Below are 24,258 nucleotides of genomic sequence, written 5' to 3' on the forward strand. Positions count from 1 at the left end.
CTGAAGAAGAATAATGATATATAGACAGCCACACCCTGCAAGATAACAGGATTGGTTTCTTAGGTCTTTTATGTATGAAACCTCTGAATTCTGAATGTGTGTGTTTTTTTAAGACTGTCATCCACAGGGAACAGTTTCAAAGTGGAAACGCTCAGTCATGGCGTCGACTGATTATTTCGCTCATGGTATGTCTTTTAGCTATAAATAGTCCCATGAGGACATCACAACAAGTAAAAAAAAAACCCAACAACTTATTATCACCAGATGAAGTGTTTACCATTTGCACATTTGTTGTTACTTTTACAAAAAAAAATCAAAGAGAATGTCATGATATTTTTTCTCATTTATTCATCAAACAAAATACTGGATAAATGAAATTTTGCCCTGATGATGACAGAACAAGAAGTGTGCAGAAAACCAGAGTTATTGCAGTTCAGTCTATGGGAAACATTCATATCTATACCAAATATAATGGGAAGCTATCAACTAGATATTGAGATATTTGTCTCAAAACCACACCAGAGTGTCTCTATAAAAAAGTAGGATTCTGGGGTGCCCCAGCAGCTTAACTGATTAGGCATGTGCACCATGATTAGGGGCTACGAGTCCCTGTATCAGTGGCCATAAATCGATCTCTGACCAATGGTGTATAGGTTCTTTATTCTTCTGTGATAATGTTGCCAATCCATTGCTTGTGCTCAGAGGTTTCTGGAATAAGTCGCTTTCCAATGGGATTTGTTATCAAGTTTTAAGCAGTTGATTTTGGTTCAGATGCTCTGCAGATGTTTTTTAGAAGTGTCCATGGATAATTGGAGTTACAACCTAAAACCCACCCTTTACAAAGAGTGCCTTTTTAAAAAGTGTTACCTTTGCTCATTTGCTGAAACGACTCTTGATACAGTAATGGAAATGCATATCAGATGAAATGGAAGCACATTGGAAATTTCGAGAAGGTTATACCAGCTCCTGCATATTTATATTTAACTTTCAGTTTCACCTGAAGTTGTCATATTGATATATATGTGATGTTATTAGATATTTAACTGAACATAGAGTCATGCTGTAAGCATTACACTTCATTTTGTAAATGAGCATGGAGGTCTGTAAAAGCACACTTTAGTTTATCCTGAGGTGGACCTAACATGTGTGACTCCAAAGTCTACATTCAAACAAACAACCCACTCTTTGCAAATATGCTCTCTGAGCCTTTGTGTTGCATCCGTGTATGGTTTGACTGTCTTATTAAAATGAATTTAAATTATTTTTAATGTGAAACACTTCAAGGCTGGCAGAGACAATAATCTTGAATTTGTGTTGGGTAACACAAAGTGTTCTTCCAGTTATCTCGTATTAGTATAGATGTAATTAAGGGCAAACATGACTCAGTAATAGGGAAGAACGCCAGAAAAACCTGCTGACTCAAAGGTTAATGCACTTACACAAATGTTTAGAAGAGAGAACGGGGTCTGCCACACACAACACTCTCATTTTAGACTCCTGGATGTCTTCTGATCCATTGCTGTCATGAACTTAAAGCTCCTCTTCTTTTGCCTCTTCTTAGCGGTGCTCCTCATACCTGCTGAAGTATGTATTTATTCTATATTATATAGCATAGCAATCATATAGCAAATGCATTGGCTGTTACTTGCAATGTTTGATAATGCAATTTACTGTCAATAAAATGCAGTAGACCACATTGCTGTTTGGAAAAGATTAATTCACAGATTTTTTTTTTATCAGTATCAACAAAAATGCTCATTGATATATTTGTTATTAAGAATCCTTTGTGGCGTTGGCATCTGCAATGGTTTTTTTTTCTAATTTAGTGTAAGCATGGAAAACACAAACATCGTGAACATCGTGAACATCGGGGACATCGTCGACATCGGGAACATCATACACATGGCCCACACGAAAAGACCAAAACACAAAAGTTTAAGGACATAATTGAAGGTTAGTACTTCTTCTAATTAGTGCGCGCACACACACACACACACACACACACACACACACACATTTATAGTATCCAAAAGAGAGGAAAAAAAATCAATCCTCTGAATTTAATGTAACAAAACCATTGTTTTAGATTTCTTCTTTCAGATTCTAGATGGCGCTGCTCAAGATGATGATGAAGAGGACGAGGATCCCTCAGAATGGCTTTATGAACTTCAAGAGCCAGACGGTGAGAGATTGAACACTCAGCTGCTCTGTCAAACTAGTCATGTCATTCTGTGCCATGTATATTCGAAGGCTATTTAAATATTACAGCATGTTCCCTCATATTATTTCTCAGGCCAGTGCAATCCAAACCCTTGCCAGAACAATGGTTTGTGTAAGGAGAAAGGCAAGAGAAAATTCAAATGTGACTGTCCCAAACCTTTCAAGGGGAAAAAATGCCAAAAAGGTTTGAAGAAAAGTTTATTTTTCTCCATGCTGTTGTTGGATTGCACAACAGTGATTTACAGCATGCAAAATATAAAATGAACAAAAAATATACTGAAAAAACAGGACTTTATTGTGTCGTTGCATCAGGTCCAAAGCATTGTAAGAGAGGTCGATGTGGGCGTGGTGAGTGTGTGCTGACTTCAACTCCCCCTTACTATGAGTGCAAATGCAAGCAGCCATTCCAGCCTCCAGACTGCAGAAGTGGTAAGGGGTATATATTAACCCAACTGGATGGATACCTCTCTGATACAATTTTTTTACTGTTTCTGAACGTAAGCTCACACCTTACACTATTTTTCTAAAGTTGCCGTGTGTGAGCCTAGTCCATGTAAAAATGGTGGCACATGTGTCAGAGATGAGAATGACTTTGACTGCCAGTGCCCTCCAGGGTTCAGAGGACGTTTCTGCCACGTTGGTAACAATACGCTGTTATTTTTCTGTGCCCATCCCAATACAAACCTCTTCACAGCTCATATACTGACTGAGTGTGTCATTTATGTTAGGTCCAGATGACTGCTTTGAAGATGATGGAGAATCATATCGTGGTAACGTGAGTGAAACAGATGATGGTGACGAGTGCCTCTACTGGAACTCTCACTTCATCCTGGCATCAGGTGTTGATCCCTTCGACTCCTTTGAGGACGAAGATGGACTTGGCCCTCACAACTTCTGCAGGTGAGGAAAAAATGCATTTGAATTCAAACTTTGGACAACATCTTCATGGAGATACTCAATTGCATATTCTCTATACTGCAGAAACCCGGACGGAGAATCAATGCCATGGTGTTTTTTCAGAAGAGGCCGCAGGTTGCTGTGGGACTACTGTGATGTGACTGAGTGTCCTGAACCAACAAGTTAGCTCTAAAGCTACAGAGAACACTCCGATTTTATCAAAACAGTCGTGTTATCTGTTGTGTTTGTGTTTTCAGATGTGCCGCCAACTGATGTTGTCCCTCCAACTCTTCAACCCACGTCTGATGAGCCAGCACCAACTACCATAGCACCACCACCACCGGTGGAAACAACCCAATCTGCAAAACCTTCTGCTATACCCACCGATATCCCCACTAATATCCCCACGAGTGCCCCCACAAGTATCCCCAGCCCCAATGCCACTGATATACCAAGGGACTTTCTCACCTGTGGTAAGCCTCAGCCAAAAAAGGCTATCACTCGAATCTACGGGGGTCTGAAAGTCCCTCCAGGGGGGATACCCTGGCAGGTGTCCTTGCAAGTGAAACCAAGTGGCTCCAGCCAGCCGTTCAGACACACCTGTGGAGGAGTTCTCATCGCGAGTTGCTGGGTACTGACAGCTGCACACTGCATGTAAGCATGATAAGGACTACAAATGTGAAACAGCACAGCTCACATATGCCAAAATAATCTTAATTTAACCGTTTCCATTTGCATAGTGAACCAAACAAGGACATGCAGGTGACGATGGGAAGTCTGTTAGAGAATACGTACGACCCCAATGCTCAAGTCTTACAAGTTGAAAAGGCTATTAGACATGAGGGCTACAGGGAGACACCTTCAGCTGTTTACAACGACATAGGTAGTACTTTTTCCAAATAAGCACTGATATCGTGTGCAAGATTAGAAGGTTGGGATGTGAAAGTTTCACTCGTTAAGGAGACAGTTAAATAGGTCCATCTGTAATTATTTAATTAATGATGTCTGCAGTATTGACTTAAAGTTAGCAGAAAAGGAAATTGAAGCAATGAGAATAAGATGTAAAAAAAAATTCAAGAATCTAACTTGTAACTTTATTGTTAAAGCTTTGTTGAAGCTCAATGGGACTAATGGAGTTTGTGCCAACGAGACCCAGTTTGTGAAGACAGCCTGCCTGCCAGATGCACAACTGCCTGATGGGACAGAATGTACCATTTCTGGATGGGGTGCCACTGAGCAATGTACGTATTCTCATAATGAAAGATTACATTTTTATGCCGATCTTTTCTTTCAGAGGTACTTCAGGGTTGAATGTTAAAGAACCTGGAAAACCTTGTTGTTGGTTTTTTTTATACCAACATATAACCTCTGAACTATACAGACTAATTTGCTTATCACAGCGTGCATTTGTTGTTATAGTTTCTTAGATTTTTCCCTGTAATCTCTGCAGCGAACTATGGTAGCAACCACCTCCTGGAGGCCAATGTACTGCTGATCAACCAGGAAAAGTGCTCTGAACCCAAAGTTTATGGCAAAGTCTTGGATAGTAGCATGTTCTGTGCTGGTTACCTGCAAGGAGGGGTGGATTCCTGCCAGGTTAGTGAGAGAAAATAACTAGTTAGGTGCATGCTGTCATTTAAACTACATCAGTCACATATCTGATTTTAGTTCTGCAATTGGTTGTGTACAGGAGTGCATTTTTTAAAAAATCTAGTCAGCAAGTTTCTCTTGTTTCAGGGGGATTCTGGAGGACCACTGACTTGTAAGCAGAATGACACCCATGTTGTTTATGGTCTGGTGAGTTGGGGAGACCAGTGTGGGAAGAAGAACAAGCCTGGGGTCTACACACGGGTCATTCAGTTTGTGGACTGGATCAAAGCAAACATGCAAGCACAGGGTGCCTAAGCAAACTCTATTAGTCATCAACTATCAGTATCACCTAGGACTTGGTTCAGGTCTCCAACAGCACAGATCTAATTCTGTTTAATGTAATTATCAAAGAAATGATGCGTGGAACAGGAAAAGACTCAATAAATTGAAGATGTTGCTGCCCTGACCTCTTTAAGGGTGAAAGTATCAGATTTTGTTATTAATCGAGTGCAGTTTTTTTAGTGGTTGTATTTGAAAGTAATGTAAAAAAAAACACTACAATGAAACAATAGGTAACAGCGGCCTTTGTAATCTTGCTTTTCATGAACATGCCTTTCAATAAACAAATACCAAATGTTACTGTTCATTTTCCGACTTGTGAATATGGACCTTCAATAACCACGTTGGATGAATAGCTGCAAATCACAGAGCTAAGTCTTGTGACCATGTTATTTGATCTCACTGGCTGTATTGTTTGCTGCAGGGCAACAGCTCTGTAGCCCATTGACATGTGAGACTGAAGGCACGCATGTCCTCAATGGTCCGGTGAGCTGAGGGGACGTTTGCACAAAGAACAGGCCAGTAGTTTACACCCGGGTCATTACACTTCCTGAACTACATCGAGTCAAACTCGAGAGCTGCTAAGCTGCAAATACTTTGCCATAGAACAAAAGTGCTGGGCATCTGATACCACCTAATGAAATATTTGCTGTACATCTGTAGACACCGATAGACGTCATCTAAAAAGTTACAATGCATATTCTTAAATATTATTTTCTTCAAAGCTTTCTACAACAATCTGCAACAATCTGGATTCTAAAATCACAATAATATAGTGAAATTATTACATCACATAACATTGTCCTTAAATTGTGCTCTCCTTTCCCACTAGTAACCAGAAGATAAATTGTCTAACTTAGTCTATGCAGTAACGTCCCAGTGGGGAAGGTACACTATATTCCCTAATCATGGTTTTAGTTTTACCTGGGACAAGGGAGAAGGCAGTGAAACTGGTGACAGTCATGTCATTTTTACACACACAAGTCTTCTACAGCATGTTGGACATTTCCACTGTGTAATTTTACATGAGCAAAACAGAATAATTACTGATTTCATGTTCACAACAGTCATTCAAGGGTTTCTTCTCTTTTATCCCCATCTGTGTCTCCATGCCAATCCCAAGGGTCCTTGATCCAAAACAAGGTAAGAGGTTGCCAATTCACTCCATTCATATCAATGCAAGGGTTAAACACGGGGTAAAGAGGCTCTGCACATTGCACACAGAAAGAGTGAAGCAGAGTAAAAGCGTCAGCATCGTAGAATGACAGCTCCCCCTTCTGGAGGTTGGCCAGTATGCCCAGCTTTCTGACTCTCTTTGCAACAGACAGCTGCTTCTCTTGAGTGTCATGACAGGCCAGGTACTGTCCATCTCCGTAGTAGATGCACCAAGATGAGTTGTTCACACCCAGACTGGAGGAATTCTGACTTGGACTGTCTTTTTTATCGATGGACCCTGTGGTCACACCTATCATCCAGAAGGGTTTGTCCTGAACAATGACCTCCCAGTAGTGCTGGCCTTTCTTAAAACTCTCCTGAGCCAGAACACTATACTGGGAGTCATAAGGTTGGCAGTCCAGTCTTTCACCAACAGGCTGCTGTCTCCAGTTCACCTGTTTTCTGTCCTGGGATATATCTAGTTTTGGATGGGCTGTTTTGGAGTCTAAAACAGGAGAACTTAGATCTGCAAATAAAAATTTACACTCATTAACAAAAATAGAGATAGCCGGGGTTGGTTTTAGATTGCAAAATATTGGATTCTTTACTAACATGACCACATTCGTGGAAAGTGTTGGGACAGTGCCACTGAGAGGTCATCCACCAGCCTCTCTACTGTCCTCAGCTTCTCAGGGTCACACAGATCCCTGTTTACTTCCTGGATTGGTGCGAAATCCAAAGGATCACTCCAATAAAAACAGAAATCATACCATAAGAAGGCAAAGAAAGGTAATGATATACAATTATGCTTTAGTGTCAAGAGTGAGAGCAGTCAGTAAAAATACTCACCAAAGGTTCTGTGCTGTGATTTGCTGTTTGAAAATAAAAAGACTATGCATTACTGTTTGTATAAAAATGCAGAAAACATTTTAATTGCATTTGTTCAACACTTTAATACAATCACACTAACATATTGACAAAACATGCACTTGGACTGTAAATTATTTTAAGTTAATTCCATTTAGAAATATAAGTTCCACTGCTGCCTTAAAAATCCAAGTTAACTGTATTTGAAAGATTTGGTCAGAGTCACCGTATGTCACCATAAATGTAAAATAGTCTAATGAACTGAACTTAATGAAGCAAATTCAATAAACCTAAGATATTAAGTTGAATTCGTGAGTCCCGTAGACAGTAGACAGATTTGCCTTCCTGATATGTTTCTTCTGCTGAGTTTCTTCTTTATTTGACATTGAGAACATACACTCTCAGCTGTTCAAGTCATTTTGGACCTGAATCAGTACAATAACAATGTTTGTTATTGCTAGAAATGTTTTGATTAAGAAAACCCATATCTTAATTTAATAAAGGGACACAGCAAGTTTTCACAATGTCCGTCTTTTTACAAAACAAAAACAATCTCTGGAGACTTTTAACACTTGAACAATGTGTCCTGTAGCTTATCCTGCATCTATAGTACATGCTAGTTTAATTTGCCTATAAACTTGGATGGATGGATAGAAAAGATGAGGCAATATGACAAAATTACGTTATGATGTACCTGTAGGAATTGCAGATCATTTGTTTCCTGGAGGAGAGATTTTCTTGAGGCTCTAAACATATCTATCTCTTTGATGTGTGCTTCCATTATTCCCCTCTGTGCCTCCAGCCACTCCGTCATGTACGTCTCCTCAGCATCTATGATCTGCATCATCAGACGCTCATCACCATCCAGAACCACACGGATTCTGCTGTACTTATCTGAGATTCTCTCCCTGAAATCTGCAGCAGATTTCTAGGAAGTAAACACACTGTTATTCATACATGAATGAATTCTGTGAATAGAAAAAAATATTAAAAGGAGTGATTTCACATTGATTGTACCACTGTTTGTGTATACAGTGACTCCAAGTCCTTGATGGCATGTTCTGCTTCACTTCTCCTCTTCAGTAGCTGGTTCATGGTGGTCTCCAACATTTTCTAAGGACAGAAATACAACAAGCCTATAGAAAATAAAAATCACAATAGATAAATAGAAAAATAATTGTGTCATTTACAAGCAACAGTATTCACACTCACCTTAAAGTCTGCACTGGCCTCATGCAGTTGAAGTGCTTTGTGGTGCTTGTGGAGGCCAACCAGGACACATAAGCAGCACACAGGGACTCTTTCCTCAATGCAGAAGAGCTTCAGCTCATCACGATGCTCCCTGCACTTCAGAGACAGTGGATCCCTGGTCACCTCCACCACTGTGTGCTCCCTCAGAGCAGATCTCTGCTGGTGCAGGAGGGCATGAGCCTGGCACAGTGAGGCATCACAGGTCAGGCAGGTCTTTATGGCGACCGATGGCGTCTCTATGCAGTGGTCACAGTGGACAGCTGAAGATGATTTAGCTGGAGCTGCTGTCTGTGGCTCTGCTGCAGATGCCCTGTTACCGGTGAAGTCCTTTACTTTGGTCTGAAGGCTGGTATTTATCTCCAGCATGAGGTCGGAGGGCAGAAATATCTGACACTCTGGACAGAAGAAAGGACCGTCTCTGGACACATCTGTTTCCCAGACAGCCTGGATGCAGGTGAGACAGAAGTCATGTCCGCAGTGGAGCGTAACAGGCTCAGTGAAGAAATCCTGGCAGATGGGACACTTCAGAGTTTCCTCAACAGTCCCCATCGCTCCGCTTGCACCTGTTCTTGCAGCCCAGTGTGCTTCTGGCCTTCCTGCTCATTAATATTTCACAGGCCTCTCTTGGCATGTACACACCGCTCACGTGCCTTAGTGTCACATTACTAAAGATGTGTTGATATTTTCCAGTTGCTGCTTAAAACCGGCAACTCTCAGGAGACCGCACACAATTGGTAATTAGATTACCAGTTATTTTTGCTCAAAATGGAGAACCAATAAAATTTAGTTCAGTGTGACTTCAAGAACAGAAAGGTGATAAATTAATGTTAATTTAATATTTTTTCAGGAGCTTTTAACTGCATCTCAAGATCTTCATCAACAAATCGAGAATGTTATGAACTCATAGGATAAATTAAATAACCAAGCGTCTGAAAACTTAATTAGTCATGATAATCTTCTCTCTTACCTTCTTGCTCTTCTGCTCCTTTGTGGACTGTTGGTTCAGGAGGCTTTCAGTCTCCAAGTCCACATGAGATGACTGGCTTTTGCTGCTCCTGCCTTTCTTTTCAGCCCCGCTACCTGATGCCAAAAGCACCGCCATCTGTGAGGAGGATGCCGGTGTTAGAGATGTAGCGGAGGACGAGTGTGGAGGAGATGCAGAGCTCTGAAGTGAGGGCGAGAAGCCAGCAGCTCTTTTGCTGTGAGTTTGGTCTTCTGCTTTCCTCTTGAATCCAGTCCTTTGTGCTCCAGCCGCAGACCTGATCATAGCCCATAGTTTTGTGTGGTCCACGGCTACGACGACTGTGGAGGGAGAAGTGGAGGAGGGCCATGTTGAAGAAGTTACAGTAGGCTGTTGGACCTCGATGAGCTCCTGAGCAGAGAATTTAAGCAGACTTTGACGAGAAATAAACACAACAGGGAGACGTCAGACAAGGAAAACATTGAATTTAGGAGTACTATTTGTCATTAGACAGACTCGCACTGTTGAGTTCATTTGTGATGGCAAGGGAGAAAAACAACCCAAGATTATTCCTTATTCATCCGTAAAGCAGCCACATGTGGTATTTATCCTCTTTGGATAACATTCATCATACATACAGGACTTTTCCATTTCAAATAATATGTCATTCATTTTAGTAGAGAAGGTACTGCATTATTCTGGTAATGTGTTCCATTTAGATCTGTCTAACACCAAGTAAAATGTGCAACACAACAATACCTATAGGATCTATTCAGGACACATCTGCGCATCTGCAGTGCCAAATTATTACTTTAATTAATGGATAGATGGATGGGTGGATGGATGGATGGATATACACCGCTTTATCCTCACCAGGGTCGGGGGGTGGGGGAGTATGGGAGGAAGCCAGAGTACCCGGAGAAAACCCACACATGCACAGGGAGAACATGCGAACTCCATGCAGAAAGATCCCAGGCTCACCCTGGGATTTGAACTGGGGATCTTCTTGCTGCAAGGCAAAAGTGCTAACCGCTGATCCACTGTGCAGCCCTGGATGGATGATGTGTCACCTAAATAACACTAATCCCATTTTCCTCTGAAATGTAGTGGAGTGGATGGATAAGAAAAGTACTTCCAAAAGGTACTTTAATGTCCACATTAGTAAATGTACTGAGTAACTTTACATCACTAGTGATTGCAGTTTGTAAAGTGTTTTTGTGATGGATTGGAATACCTTTAATACCAGCTGTATTATTTTTCAAACCCTGATTATTGAATTCTGACAATTGAGGGCATCCAGTTTATTCCATAGTTCATTCTGATTTAGTTAATTTTTATTGTTGATCGCAGCGGTCTTAGTACAGCATTTGTCATGCCATTATGCTTTATGTCTAAGAAACGATTGTAACAGCAGTTACCGGAGGACGCCAGCAGAGGGAGTTTAAATTTGTTGAGCAAGTTTACGGTACACTCCACCGCTGATGGTGAAATCGAAGCTTAATGAAGCGATGAACCACTTTGACACATCTGCTTCAAGAATGACACATTGCTTCGAAGCATTTGACACAACCAGAAGAGTGACATCTGCTGGTCCTGTGTCAGAACTGCATCTAAGTTGAAAAAAATGAAAAAGCCTCAGGACTGCTTGTCTCACACTGCTTTGTACTTGCAATAAATGTTTTAAAACGTTATATATGTATGTTTGTGTGCATATATGGTCCGTGTATATTTTGGTAATTGGATTTTCCGTTCTAAAGCAGGTATTGAAAAACAAAAAACGAATGGTTATTTGATTTTCGTTTTCAAAGGCAAAAATTAAACTTGAAATACAAGGCGTTTTCCCTTTTCACGATCAAAAAGGGATATACGAATTTGAAAAAATGCTTTGATTTTCATTTTTTATTTACGATAACAAAAATAAAATAAGTAAGAGACAGAAACGAAAAAAGGTCCGTTTTTTCGTTTTCTGAGACCGGAAGTCGTCATCAGCAAGGGTGGAACCAAACAGAGTGTGGTGCATAGACTGTAAATAAATGGGTTTTTTGGTTAGTTGTCATGGTCAAAATGAAAGATCAAGTGGCCGGTCTTAAAATAAATCAATATCGATTTTTTTTTATTTATTAAAGCTGCTGTCCGGAGTTTTCGTTTGTTTTCAATCTATGTATCTTTTTTAACAAAGCTTAAATGTGTTAGTCTAGTTCGATACTATAATATAAAGTTAGAATAACGCGATATGAAAATTTATTCCTGAGCTCTGCCTTCCTCTCATAGGAAAAAAAAGCGCCGGTTGCTGCCGACCAATCAAGTTCGAGCTTCAGCTTTGTCATGCTGTCAATCAACGGTTACGCGCACAGCAAGCAAGCCCATGCAGAGGTGGGCGAGCTACGCACTACGCAACCGCGCGCACATTTGTTTTGCTTGTGGAGGAGAGAGCATCAGGGCTCAGCAACTTCCAGAAAAGTTACCAATCCCACGGCTTGTCAGGCCAAGAGACTGCAGGACGTTTTTTGGCTCGGGGTGCTCGCGTCGCTCCCCGACCACGGCCCTCCATAGCCCGGCTGACGGCTTCGTTTAGATGCCGTGGTCGGGGTGCTCGCCTCGCTCCCCGACCACGGCCCTCCATAGCCCGCCTGACGGCTTCGTTTAGATGCCCGACCTCTGGAGGAAGATGTTGGGGCGTCTGGGACATACTCTTCGTCAGAGGAGTCATGCAATTCTGAACTCTAGATAGAAATAAATAAACAATGTAACACATATACACGCGTAAATGCACTAAGTCTGATAAACAACGTCATCGAGAGGGATACACGAGTGTAATCACATATTGAAACTTTACTAGTTCGTCCTAGCAGATTCATGTTATTTTGGTATTAGGACAAGTTAGACTCAATACAGCATTCTAACGTAATTCCTTTATTATTTACTAAATGTACTAAATGTAGAAGAGGGGAAAACAGCAAAACAGGGGAGATGCTGCAGCACTCCGGGCACTTCTCTCATGTACTGCGCGCGTGCACAAATAAAGGGGCGAAATCAGAGGGAGGGAGGGTGGGACCAACATGTGTTCTGGGAGACGCTGCGATTCAAACTCCGGACAGCAGCTTTAAGTTTTGCGACGCAAGGGGGCGTGGTAACCTGATTGACAGTTTGTCTGGAATGACTGACGGTCTGGAGGATGTAGCCGAGACTCTGCTCTCCTGGATTGGATTAATTCTGATATGGTCACTGGTGGACACTTTTCCTGCCTGTTGGCTTGTTTTAACCATTTTGCTCCCTTGGGCGCATTCTACCAGCAGACACTGAAAGTTCGGTAAGTAGGTTAAATGTTTATTTTCTTATCGGTACCGCTTTTAATGCACTTCATATGCAACTTTCGTGAGAGACAGCAGGTCCGATTTGTGGCACTGGCAGCGAGCAGTGACACTTTTTGTGGCACCGCGCCGGATGCCATGGTTAATGCCACTGTGCAGTGACACTTTTTGTGGCACCGCGCCGGATGCCACGGTTGATGCCACTGCCGCAGTGACACGTTTTGTGGCACCGCGCCGGATGCCACGGTTAATGCCACTGTGCAGTGACACTTTTTGTGGCACCGCTGCGGTGCCACAGTTAATGCCACTGCCGCGGTGACACTTTTTGTGGCACCGCGCCGGATGCCACGGTTAATGCCACTGCCGCAGTGACACTTTTTGTGGCACCGCGCCGGATGCCACGGTTAATGCCACTGTGCAGTGACACTTTTTGTGGCACCGCTGCGGTGCCACAGTTAATGCCACTGCCGCGGTGACACTTTTTGTGGCACCGCGCCGGATGCCACGGTTAATGCCACTGTGCAGTGACACTTTTTGTGGCACCGCGCCGGATGCCACGGTTGATGCCACTGCCGCAGTGCCACAGTTAATGCCACTGCCGCGGTGACACTTTTTGTGGCACCGCGCCGGATGCCACGGTTAATGCCACTGTGCAGTGACACTTTTTGTGGCACCGCGCCGGATGCCACGGTTGATGCCACTGCCGCAGTGCCACAGTTAATGCCACTGCCGCGGTGACACGTTTTGTGGCACCGCGCCGGATGCCACGGTTAATGCCACTGTGCAGTGACACTTTTTGTGGCACCGCTGCGGTGCCACAGTTAATGCCACTGCCGCGGTGACACTTTTTGTGGCACCGCGCCGGATGCCACGGTTGATGCCACTGCCGCAGTGACACTTTTTGTGGCACCGCTGCGGTGCCACAGTTAATGCCACTGCCGCAGTGACACTTTTTGTGGCACCGCTGCGGTGCCACAGTTAATGCCACTGCCGCGGTGACACTTTTGGTGCCACGGTTAATGCCACTGTGCAGTGACACTTTTTGTGGCACAAGTCGGACCTGCTGTCTCTCACATGGCCTGTAGTTACGTTTATTGTTGTTGTATTTAATGTTAGGCTGTTGTATGTTTAATAGACCAGAAGAAAGAGGTAATCATAGACAATACCTATGTTTCCACAGCACCCTTAAAATGGAACCGTTGTGTACAGCATAAGATAAATCTACAGCGCCCCTCAACCTGAAGGAATAGAATCTCCACAATACATCACTAACAGGCAGTGCAATAACAAGAAAGTCAGATATTCATAAAAGAAGTAATTCCCAAAACCAACAGAGGTGGTTACAGACTAAGAACTTTGGCACAAAGAGAAACTTTTTGGATTGAGACTCTAAAAGCCACTGTGTTTCCAGGCCTCAATGAGGAGGTGGACTTTTTGGTGTTTTTATGAATATCTGCCTTTCTTGTTATTGCACTGCCTGTTAGTGATGTATTGTGGAGATTCTATTCCTTCAGGTTAAAACGTTCAGCTAATTAGTTCCGCGCAGCTGGAACTTTTCCTCCCAGTCGCCCACGGCCCACTATTTAAGAAACACTGCTTTAAAATAAAGTAAAATATTTTGTGGTAATTCGTTTGTTAATCTCTATTTTGTCTAGTGGTTTGGTGGAAATATTTTGCAACTAAAAACAAAAATTTGTTTATAAAACACAAATAAAACCATTCAGAGTGATATAGATGTCAAATGCGAACTGCCGATGTGGTGTACTTTTACACTGCGTTCCTGTGCCTGTGCTTTCCGCGTTCTCTCATAAAAACTACCATTTCTGCATACGTAAGTCAGCTCATATCGATAGTAACGTATCCAGGTTTCCTACGTACCTTCTTTCGTGAATCGCTCCGTGTCGGCGCTTCCCAAACAACGTGGGCTGTGGATGTGGCAGTGAAGGACCGCCAGTCCTCCGACTGACTACGTGTCCCCTCTTTGCTGTGCGCTCAATAGTGTAGCTCTGGTTGTTGTTTTGGGTGTCCACATTGTCAGGTAAGGAGTCAATTTGCAATTCTTACTGTCCTTCATATTGAAAAGAGTCGCCGAGAGTGTTAGCTAAAAGTAGCTAAAGCTAGTAGCTAAACACTAGCTAGCTCTAGGGGGGTTTTGACAGCAGCAGCTGCACTGAACACATAGCTAATGTAGTCTGATGAACTAACTTTAAAAGCACAGTGGATTCAAATATGTTTGTGTATGTAAATAGCACCTAGCCTCCGGACTTGTAGTTGGCAGGGTTTCTGAGCTAACTTCATGCTAACAATCTTTACTGGGTCAGTATGTCAAGTTTAAGTAACTCTCAGTGCTCATAACATGATGGAAAATGAATAAGGAACAAAGGACAGAAATGTGAAGCCTTTGGGCCTTTTTATGTCCTTATCTTAAAGATTTATGTATGGTTGTAGTGGAAAGGCATGCATGATTGTATGAATGAATGGATGCATGTATGTATAGTTTTATTTTAAGATGTGCTGTTTGTCTGCATGAATATAAATTCTGCTCATATTCAGGTGTTAGATGTTAGCATGAATATTACATACATTCAACTCAGCCTTGTTGTTTTTGCGATGATATGATATTTTCTGTATTGAATATTTTAAGTTTTAATTATTGATGACATACTATGCTCTGTGTCTGTTTGGGCTGAACAATTTACTAAAGCATCATTGAATTTCCAGTGTGGCCAGTCATAATATCTAAATCACAAGAGATGCAAGTATTTATTTATTTTGATATTATTATTATTATTATTATTATTATTTTGTAATTCTCAAATGTGTCATTAAATACCATCATAAATGAAGCATTGTGGTGCTACAGAGATGTCCCTGCCTACAAATCAATATTTTCCAGATATAAGAGAATATGCTTGTTTGGTTCAGAATGCAGCAAAAATCACATCTTCATTTCAATATTTATTTCAGACCCCTCTAAATGTGTGAGTCAAAATATCTACTAAATATTTTTTTTCATATTGTTCAGTCCAAATGCCTTTTATCTCAGGTGAGGGTATTCCACTGTTAGAGTAACCTGACCCTGGTTTGTGTGTTCATCGTGGTGATTTCCAGGTGTCAGTGCCATGTTTGCCAGGCTGGCCTTGTGCTCTCGCCTGCCATCTAGAACCCGGCAGTCCAATGTCTGTTCAGTCTCCATCAGAGCTTTTTCCCAGGCTAAATGTAAGTAATCAACCTTCTTCATACCTGAATAGAATCTCTGTCATGATTATAGTGCTCTTCATTGTGTACCCATGCGTATAAAATTGTAAATTTGTTACTCTCTGCAGTCTCGCCCCCACGTCCCCATGGCAAGTCTTTTGCTCACCGCAGTGAGTTGAAGCAGGCCAAACGCATTGTAGTGAAGCTGGGCAGTGCTGTGGTTACACGAGATGAGTGCGGTCTGGCACTGGGGCGACTGGCCTCAATAGTAGAGCAGGTAATATTGTTGATACAAAAAGAGAAGAAATGTGCAAGAATGAACATAGTATTAAGTGGTCTGAAGGCGGACTTAGAATCTCGCAGATTTGAGGAGTAACCATGACTGTGAAAGAGAAAGATGACTGTTACTGTCTTTGTGTCCTGTCAGGTGGCCATGCTGCAGAATCAAGGTAGGGAGATGATGATTGTTACCAGTGGTGCTGTGGCATTTGGAAAGCAGCGACTGAGACATGAGATACTGTTGTCTCAGAGTGTCAGACAGGCCCTTCATTCCGGACAGAACCAGCTCAAGGAAATGGTAAACAATAAATCAGTAACACGGTGAATATAGGTTCACTCTGTTAGCAACATGTATGTCTTATAGTATATTTTGAACACATGTATGCTATATTTGCTTAAATATTGTGGAAGTACTTTGCCAAAGTTTGGTCTGAGACTTGTTAACTTTCGTAAAATCTTTCTGTTTTTCAGTCTGTTCCAGTTTTGGAAGCAAGAGCGTGTGCAGCTGCAGGACAGAGTGGTCTGATGGCGTTGTACGAAGCTATGTTTACTCAGTACAGCACCTGCACTGCACAAGTATGTCCTTGAATCAAAGAAAACAATGCTGACTGCCAGTGACACAAATGGTAATTAATTATTAATTATGCACATTTCTGTCCACTTCTGTAGATTTTGGTCACCAACCTGGATTTTCATGATGAGCAGAAGCGTCGCAACCTGAACAGTACGCTACATGAGCTTCTGAGGATGAACATAGTTCCTATCATCAACACCAATGACGCTGTCGTTCCGCCCCCTGTTCCCAACAGTGACCTGCAGGGGGTAAATGTGGGTACTGTGTGATGGGCATGCTGGGAATTCAATGTGTGGTGCAGAAGTGTGATGGTGGATTGCTTAAAGCGTTCATAAATGAAACAAGTGTTTCATTTTGCTTCTTTTTCCATCCTCATTATCATTTCACTTCTTGGACATACGGTTTTACTGTTGTGGTTGCTCTACATGATCTCATACAGTGTGACAGCCTCTTTTTTTGCTATTTATTTGTGCACACACCTGCTTGTGCCATTGCCTTTTTAAATTAGGTGAATATACTATTTTGTTTTCCAAGTGAATAGGATTGGGAGTCTGATATGCATGGTAGCAACTAGTACTCTACAGTATAGTATTTTTTTGTGTTAGCTCAATGAAATATCTGTTGCATTTCAGGTCATAAGCATCAAAGATAATGACAGTTTGGCTGCGCGACTGGCTGTTGAAATGAAAGCAGACCTTCTTATTGCCCTGTCTGATGTTGAAGGTAAAGATATGTATATAAAAAGAAACTGCAACTAGTCATATTTTTGAAGGCGTAACCAACAAATGCGTTGTAATTTTCCATGCTAAAACATTCCTGCATTAATCATGGTTATTTTTCTGTAGTATAAGTATCGTTAAGACACCATCTCTGAGTGAGTCATGTGTTAACGAATATAGAAAACTTTCTAATCTTTTGATCAGGTTTTCTTAATCAAAAGAGATCTGTATCAGTATGACCTTTTTGGCTCCATGAAGGATTACAAAGAAAAGTTCTATATATCCCACAGGCTTATATGACAGTCCCCCAGGAACAGATGATGCCAAGCTCATTGATATATTCTATCCTGGAGACCAGCAATCAATCACATACGGGACTAAGTCTAGAGTTGGTATTGGCGGAATGGAAGCGAAGGTCAGTGTGACATAGTGTTTTTTCTCAATATGTAAACAGAACAGAGTTTTTCAGTCACAAAAACATTTCACTATATTCAATCATGTTGTGTGAATCAGGTGAAAGCAGCGCTGTGGGCACTACAGGGTGGGACGTCTGTCGTCATCGCCAACGGCACACATCCTAAAGTCACAGGCCACGTCATCACAGACATTGTGGAAGGGAAGAAAGTTGGCACCTTCTTCTCTGAAGTGAAACCTGCAGGTACTGGGTAAAACCATCTAGAAAGAACACTCATGTTGTGATTGCATCGTTTTTTTATATTTGTTGTTCGTATTGTTCACACAACCAGGTCCAACTGTGGAGCAGCAGACAGAAATGGCTCGGCACGCCGGCAGGACTCTGGCCTCTCTGCTCCCAGAACAGGTGAGCTTCTTGTTGATTCAGTAAGGTCTGGCAAAATTAAGCGACAGTTAAATACAACAGCAATAACTGTTTCCTTAAAAAATCACCAGAATGTTACCACTTACACTACTTATCAGTGCCAGAAACTGTAAAAACAGAAAAAAATAATTGAGTTTTGAACTAAATGTGTGTCCGGTATGGAAGGGGTCTTTAAAAACGCTCTGGCTCTTATTGAGACAGCAGGAACTGTATAATTCTTCGAGGCCAAGGGAGGGTAGAGGGCAGCTGATGATATTCTGGACATAGCAAAAATAATACCTTTCATTATAGGATAGAAGGAGTTGTCATATTCATTAAATTTTACCTTGTACCTGATTTTTTTTTCTGTGTTAACTATATTAGAGTATGTATGTATGTTTTTCCAGAGAGAAGAGATCATCTGCTATCTTGCTGATCTCCTTACAGAGAAGAAAGATGAGATTCTTAGTGCTAACAGGAACGACATGGAGATGGCAACAGCATCAGGTACAGAGGCACAGAGAAGATGCAGTAATACCCTGTTTGTCAGCATTGTTTGCCATTTGTCTTCAAGGTTTATAAATGCATTTAATTATAAGCTGGCAGAAGTCAATCTATATGTCTAGTGTTGCAAGGCACCATGGAATAATGAGTAGGTTCACATCTTTCGTTGTTTTGAAGTTCTCACTTCTGCTTTTCAATGTCTATGTTTGCAGAAAGCAAAAATATGTCCTACCTATGGATGTAGATCCATAGGGAGTATTGCATTGTCAGTGTTTTGGTTCATTGTGTTTTCTTTGTAGGTCGTTTTTCCCAAGCTCTCATCAATCGCCTGAGTCTGTCTACTGCTAAGTTGAACAGCCTTGCAATCGGCCTGCGTCAGCTCGCTGTGTCCTCCAGGGCCAGTGTGGGGAGGGTGCTGAGGAGGACCAGGGTGGCAAACAACCTTGAGCTGGAACAGATCACTGTCCCCATTGGTGTCCTGCTGGTCATCTTTGAGTCACGTCCTGACTGTCTCCCACAGGTTCGGACCACCCCAGTACTCTTTACTGAGATCTTACCATTATTTTAAGGCAGTCTAACTCATATTTTACAGACTGAAGATTTCTAAAAAAATCAAACTCTTGTATCAAACATTGTGTTACAGGTGTCAGCTCTAGCCATTGCTAGTGGAAATGCTTTGCTCCTGAAGGGTGGTAAAGAAGCTTCCAACACCAATAAAATTCTACATCAACTCACTCAGGAAGCACTTTCAATTCATGGAGTATCAGATGCCATTCAGCTGGTGAGACCAAAAAAATGCATTATTTATATATGGTTTTCCCTATCTAATAGAAGTACTGTATTTCTACGATAAAGTAAAATTTACTTTGCTCCTTTTTTAGGTGAGCACACGTGAGGAGGTTGAGGATCTGTGCAGACTAGACAAGATGATCGACCTGATCATTCCCAGGGGCTCATCCCAGCTGGTCCGGGACATCCAAAGGGCAGCTAAGGGCATTCCTGTGTTGGGCCACAGCGAGGGTGTCTGTCACGTCTACATAGACAGTGATGCCAGCATAGACAAGGCTATTGATGTTGGTACGTCTTAACTCCATGTAGCTGTAAAGCTTTTTTGTTTGTTGCTATGGGTTGGGCAAGGTGAGCTGGATAATATGGTTGTTCTTATATCTTTTGTCAGAGAGCATCTAGCAGTTGGAGCTACTTCAATTTAATGTGGTTGATATTTATTTGCTGTAATCCATAACTGATGAGTTAAAATACAAAATATGTTTCATTCTAGTTAGAGACTCCAAATGTGACTACCCTGCTGCCTGCAACGCCATGGAGACCCTCCTTATTCACAGAGATTTACTGCGGACTCCAATATTTGACCAGATCATTGATATGCTGAGAAATGAACAAGTAAGAAACATTATATTCATCATTTGGGGCAGAGTATTACACATACAGTGGGTATGGAAAGTATTCAGACCCCTTGAAAATTTTTACTCTCTGTGTCATTGCAGCCATTTGCCAAAATCAAAAAAGTTCATTTTATTTCTCATTAATGTACACTCAGCACCCCATCTTGACAGAAAAAAACAGAAATGTAGAAATTTTTGCAAATTTTTAAAAAAAGAAAAACTGAAATATCACATGGTCATAAGTATTCAGACTCTTTGCAGTGACATTCATATTTAGCTCTCATGCTGTCCATTTCTTCTGATCCTCCTCGAGATGTTTCTGCTTCTTTATTGGAGTCCAGCTGTGTTTAATTAAACTGATTGGACTTGATTAGGAAAGGCACACACCTGTCTATATAAGACCTTACAGCTCACAGTGCATGTCAGAGCAAATGAGAATCTTGAGGTTGAAGGAAATGCCCAAGGAGCTCAGAGACAGAACTGTGGCAAGGCACAGATCTGGCCAAGGTTACAAAAGAATTTCTGCAGCACTCAAGGTTCCTAAGAGCACAGTGGCCTCCATAATCCTCAAATGGAAGTTTGGGACGACCACAACCCTTCCTAGACCTGGCCGTCTAGCCAAACTGAGCAATGGTGGGAGAAGAGCCTTGGTGAGAGAGGTAAAGAAGAACCCAAAGATCACTGTGGCTGAGCTCCAGAGATGCAGTCGGGAGATAGGAGAAAGTTCCACAAAGTCAACTATCACTGCAGCCCTCCACCAGTCGGGGCTTTATGGCAGAGTGGCCCAAATTTCTACATTTCTGTTTTTTTTCTGTCAAGATGGGGTGCTGAGTGTACATTAATGAGAAATAAAATGAACTTTTTTGATTTTGGCAAATGGCTGCAATGACAGAGAGTGAAAAATTTCAAGGGGTCTGAATACTTTGCGTACCCACTTTATAATTATTGCGTGTTATCAGGAGTTTTTCTAGAAATACAAACTGAATAAAAATTTTTGGGACTTTATTCTTTCAACAAATCACTGATTTTTTTTTTTCTTTCCCTCAGGTAAAGATTCATGCAGGCCCCCGGTTTGCATCCTATTTAACTTTTAGCCCATCTGAGGTGAAGTCTCTGAGGACAGAGTATGGGGACCTGGAGTGCTGCATTGAGGTGGTAGACAGCATGCAGGAAGCTGTAGACCACATCCACAAATACGGCAGCTCCCACACTGACGTCATTGTTACAGAGAATGAAGAAACGGCCGAGCAGTTTCTGCAGCAGGTGGACAGCGCCTGTGTCTTCTGGAACTCTAGCTCTCGCTTTGCTGATGGCTACCGCTTTGGCTTAGGTATGTACACTATCCAGCATCGCATTCCGTTTTAAAGCTATCGTATAAAATTAGGACAAATATATTGTTTTAAGTGAATCTGTCAAACCACTCGCTTTCCTACAAATGAGCTCACACTGAACTTGGTTTATGGCACTTATCCAGGTTGTTTTCTCCTGACTAGATCCTTGCTTGTGTTGTATCTACTCTCAGATGTTTGTCAGTTTGGATAAAAGTGTCTGCTAAATGAAATTGTAGAAAATTAAATTTCACGCTGCTTATTTTGCAGGAGCTGAGGTTGGAATCAGCACAGCACGGATACATGCCAGAGGTCCAGTTGGTTTGGAGGGACTTCTCACCACCAAATGGGTTCTGCGAGGTGAAGGACACACTGTGGCTGACTTCTCAGAGCAAGGCAGCATGAAATACCTTCATGAAAACATCCCTGTCCCTCATGGGAGTTTTAATTAGGTTGCCAAAAAAAAGCCATCGGCAGAAGTCAAAATAACAGTTGTCTCCCCTGAGTTCATTTAACGGCTTGTCTGTCAGTGGCTTTTCAACCTGTTAGCTGCTGCTTCATCACCTGTATCACTCCACTAAGTTCCTGGTTTTGTGAACCTGTGCGTCAACCAGTGAATGTGTTTTTTAGACACGCTTCGATCCCCTGAGACAGTGACTGGTTGTTAAATGACTGCTGAGAGGAAAATGTGCTAAAATCAAAAAGCAAACTTCCTTTTACAATAGTGACAGTGTAACAGGTGAAACATAACATGGACAAAGCTGTTTTGACTGTAAGGTCTTTTTTTTTTTTATAACACCAGAAAAAAGAAATCATTGCCCCAGCTGTGATTTTTCTAATTTATTTTTCTACATGCAGACTCTCACTTGGAGTTTTTGTAATTTACTGCAAGTGCTGTTTGTGCTGGATCTTGGTTCATATTTCCTTTGCTGTCCTTTCTCTTTGCACAGATAATTTAATAAATATGCTGTACAGTTCTTTAATAATGAGTTTGTGTTTTATCTGTCCCATTCATAATACTGAAAAACCTGTATCATAATTTCATTGTGTTAAAATTGCATTTAGTGTATATCCTGATTTTAGTTACTGCCATCTGTAATTAAGGAAAGTGAGCATTTAAGTATTGATTACTCTTACATAATTGCTCCTGCTGCACTTTAGTGTTATGCAACCTTGTAATCTCATTTCAACGATTGAAGGCATCTGTAAACGATGCAGTGGTTCAGTTTATTCGTTAGAATATGCTATGCAACAGAAGTGAAGTGAGTCTACCTGTGTGCAATATGACTTAACTGTCAAATTGTTATATCTTACAGTAATTGCATTAGTTCTACATTGACCACCATGTTTTTTCTTTAATGTGTAATTCCCACTTTAGATTTCCTAAATTCAGATTGCAGTCTGTATGAATTAAATGCAACAATAGTCAGTGCACCGTACACGACTGAGATTCAAAGACCTTATTTTTGCAGTCTCAGCATTTTTGACACTCAACCCTCATCATGGAGGATACCAGTGTCACATATTTGTGGAGAGATGTCTTTGTTCAGGTTAAATATTGCTCAGTTGTTCCTTCCTGCGTTGCTCTATCTTTGTCTTTAAAACACCCCACAGGTGTTTTACTGGATTCAATCAGGCAACCTACTTGGCGAGGTCAGTTTTTACTTCTTTTGTTTTTAGAAACTCCTGTGTGATTTTGGTTGTGTGTATTGGATTGTTATCGAGCTGGAATAATCCTCTTCTATCAAGCTTCTGCAGACTGGGAGTCATCTTGTCATCCAGTATTCTGGTATATCCACAGGCATTCACGGTACCATCTATGAATGTCATGCCCCTAACAGTTTTGTGCTCATACTGACTCCTACCATCGCACTCCTATTGCCGTGCTTCACTGTCAGGACTTGGCATTTACAGTGATTGTCCTGACCAGGTTCATGCAAAACATTGTGAAAAAAATCTGAGCTAAACAAATGTATCTAGGTCTTATCTGAACAAAGGATGCGCTCTGAACATTGAAAACGCTTCTTTGCATGTTATTCAGCAAAGCTTTTTCTTGCAGTTTTGCACTCAATGGCAAGCAAGGTTTTTTTTCTTGAAGACAGTCTATAGAGGGTGGAGTTGTAAACCATCCTTTACACTGTCTCAGCTCTGACAACAACTCTGAGCTCTGTTGCCACCCACTCTGCCAAATCTGAAGCCCTTGGTTGTCTGTTTTTCAAAGCTAGATTGTACTGTATCTGTGGGAAGATTTTAGGTAGATGACCATGAAGACTCTTCTTAATAGTACTATAACTCATTCTGTACTGTTGTGTGAGCCATGATGCAGAAAGACAGATAGACACAGTCCATAGATTCAAAACTGAGAAAATTGTGGTGTTCACAGCTTGTTTTCTAATCATTTTCATGGAATTGATTGAAATAGAAGTCACAAATGTAGTCACCTTTCTTATTGTCATCACAGAGATTATAATTTGTGTGTCAGCTGTCACAAGCATAGACTGTATAATAAAGATTTATTACACAATCTGTATAATAAAGATTTATTATACATTCTATGGTCACAAGTGCATTTTTATATTGTTGCGTTAAATGTCTACTTCGGGTCCTGTACTTTACTCATAGTTCTAAAGAATTTGTTTTTGATGTTTATAAAAGGAAGTGCTTCACTTGTTGGAGATGGCGTTACTTTGACGTGTAATGTGTAAGCGAGATTGCAAATGGGTTGACTGGCTTCTCTTGTATACTGTAAATTATAATTAAACCAATTCTCCAACACAAAGACCGACCTCACAGAGAGATTTGCCAAAGCTCCCACTGCTTATGAACGCAGCACCGGTGACGTCTA

The 24,258-nt window shown here is 41.4% G+C and overlaps 3 protein-coding genes across 4 annotated transcripts; 2 read left to right on the forward strand and 1 right to left on the reverse strand.

Annotated features, from left to right (window-relative positions):
* Positions 1–1,419: 1,419 nt before the first annotated feature.
* On the forward strand, positions 1,420–5,346 carry LOC110963673 (hyaluronan-binding protein 2-like). The gene is made up of 13 exons (XM_022212121.2): positions 1,420–1,584; positions 1,827–1,953; positions 2,087–2,182; positions 2,294–2,404; positions 2,533–2,649; positions 2,750–2,860; positions 2,949–3,120; positions 3,202–3,299; positions 3,375–3,771; positions 3,858–4,000; positions 4,224–4,358; positions 4,568–4,713; positions 4,855–5,346. Exons 1-13 carry the CDS (start codon positions 1,525–1,527, stop codon positions 5,020–5,022), a joined length of 1,881 nt encoding a protein of 626 aa, XP_022067813.1. The 5' UTR covers positions 1,420–1,524; the 3' UTR covers positions 5,023–5,346.
* LOC110963674 (E3 ubiquitin/ISG15 ligase TRIM25-like) lies at positions 5,148–9,904 on the reverse strand. The gene is made up of 4 exons (XM_051960343.1): positions 8,281–9,904; positions 8,086–8,181; positions 6,814–7,996; positions 5,148–6,727 (listed from the first exon to the last, which is right to left on the reverse strand). Exons 1-3 carry the CDS (start codon positions 8,866–8,868, stop codon positions 7,685–7,687), a joined length of 996 nt encoding a protein of 331 aa, XP_051816303.1. The 5' UTR covers positions 8,869–9,904; the 3' UTR covers positions 5,148–6,727; positions 6,814–7,684.
* A 4,570-nt stretch (positions 9,905–14,474) lies between these two features.
* On the forward strand, positions 14,475–22,399 carry LOC110963678 (delta-1-pyrroline-5-carboxylate synthase-like). 2 transcript variants are annotated; one of them, XM_022212126.2, is made up of 17 exons: positions 14,475–14,629; positions 15,703–15,810; positions 15,918–16,066; positions 16,217–16,366; positions 16,540–16,644; positions 16,738–16,896; positions 17,275–17,365; positions 17,652–17,776; positions 17,875–18,019; positions 18,108–18,181; positions 18,586–18,685; positions 18,982–19,202; positions 19,326–19,463; positions 19,564–19,759; positions 19,962–20,083; positions 21,133–21,415; positions 21,684–22,399. In XM_022212126.2, exons 2-17 carry the CDS (start codon positions 15,714–15,716, stop codon positions 21,863–21,865), a joined length of 2,337 nt encoding a protein of 778 aa, XP_022067818.1. In that variant the 5' UTR covers positions 14,475–14,629; positions 15,703–15,713; the 3' UTR covers positions 21,866–22,399. The 2 variants fall into 2 exon arrangements, with proteins under 2 accessions (XP_022067818.1, XP_022067819.1); XM_022212127.2 differs by having other exon boundaries at positions 16,738–16,890.
* The last annotated feature ends 1,859 nt before the right edge of the window (positions 22,400–24,258 follow it).

This window comes from Acanthochromis polyacanthus, chromosome 15, assembly GCF_021347895.1.
Source record: "Acanthochromis polyacanthus isolate Apoly-LR-REF ecotype Palm Island chromosome 15, KAUST_Apoly_ChrSc, whole genome shotgun sequence".
NCBI lineage: Eukaryota > Metazoa > Chordata > Actinopteri > Pomacentridae > Acanthochromis > Acanthochromis polyacanthus.

Excerpts from the sequence above, each read along its gene's own strand:
- LOC110963673 (XM_022212121.2), top strand. The coding sequence starts at position 1,525 with ATGAACTTAAAGCTCCTCTTCTTTTGCCTCTTCTTAGCGGTGCTCCTC. Across the intron at positions 3,300-3,374 it reads TGAGTGTCCTGAACCAACAA|ATGTGCCGCCAACTGATGTT; the intron begins GTTAGCTCTAAA and ends TTGTGTTTTCAG. Across the intron at positions 4,001-4,223 it reads AGCTGTTTACAACGACATAG|CTTTGTTGAAGCTCAATGGG; the intron begins GTAGTACTTTTT and ends TTATTGTTAAAG.
- LOC110963674 (XM_051960343.1), bottom strand. The coding sequence starts at position 8,868 with ATGGGGACTGTTGAGGAAACTCTGAAGTGTCCCATCTGCCAGGATTTC. Across the intron at positions 8,182-8,280 it reads AGGCCAGTGCAGACTTTAAG|AAAATGTTGGAGACCACCAT; the intron begins GTGAGTGTGAAT and ends TTCTGTCCTTAG. Across the intron at positions 7,997-8,085 it reads CACTGTATACACAAACAGTG|AAATCTGCTGCAGATTTCAG; the intron begins GTACAATCAATG and ends TTTACTTCCTAG.
- LOC110963678 (XM_022212126.2), top strand. The coding sequence starts at position 15,714 with ATGTTTGCCAGGCTGGCCTTGTGCTCTCGCCTGCCATCTAGAACCCGG. Across the intron at positions 16,067-16,216 it reads TGGCCTCAATAGTAGAGCAG|GTGGCCATGCTGCAGAATCA; the intron begins GTAATATTGTTG and ends GTGTCCTGTCAG. Across the intron at positions 16,367-16,539 it reads AGAACCAGCTCAAGGAAATG|TCTGTTCCAGTTTTGGAAGC; the intron begins GTAAACAATAAA and ends TCTGTTTTTCAG.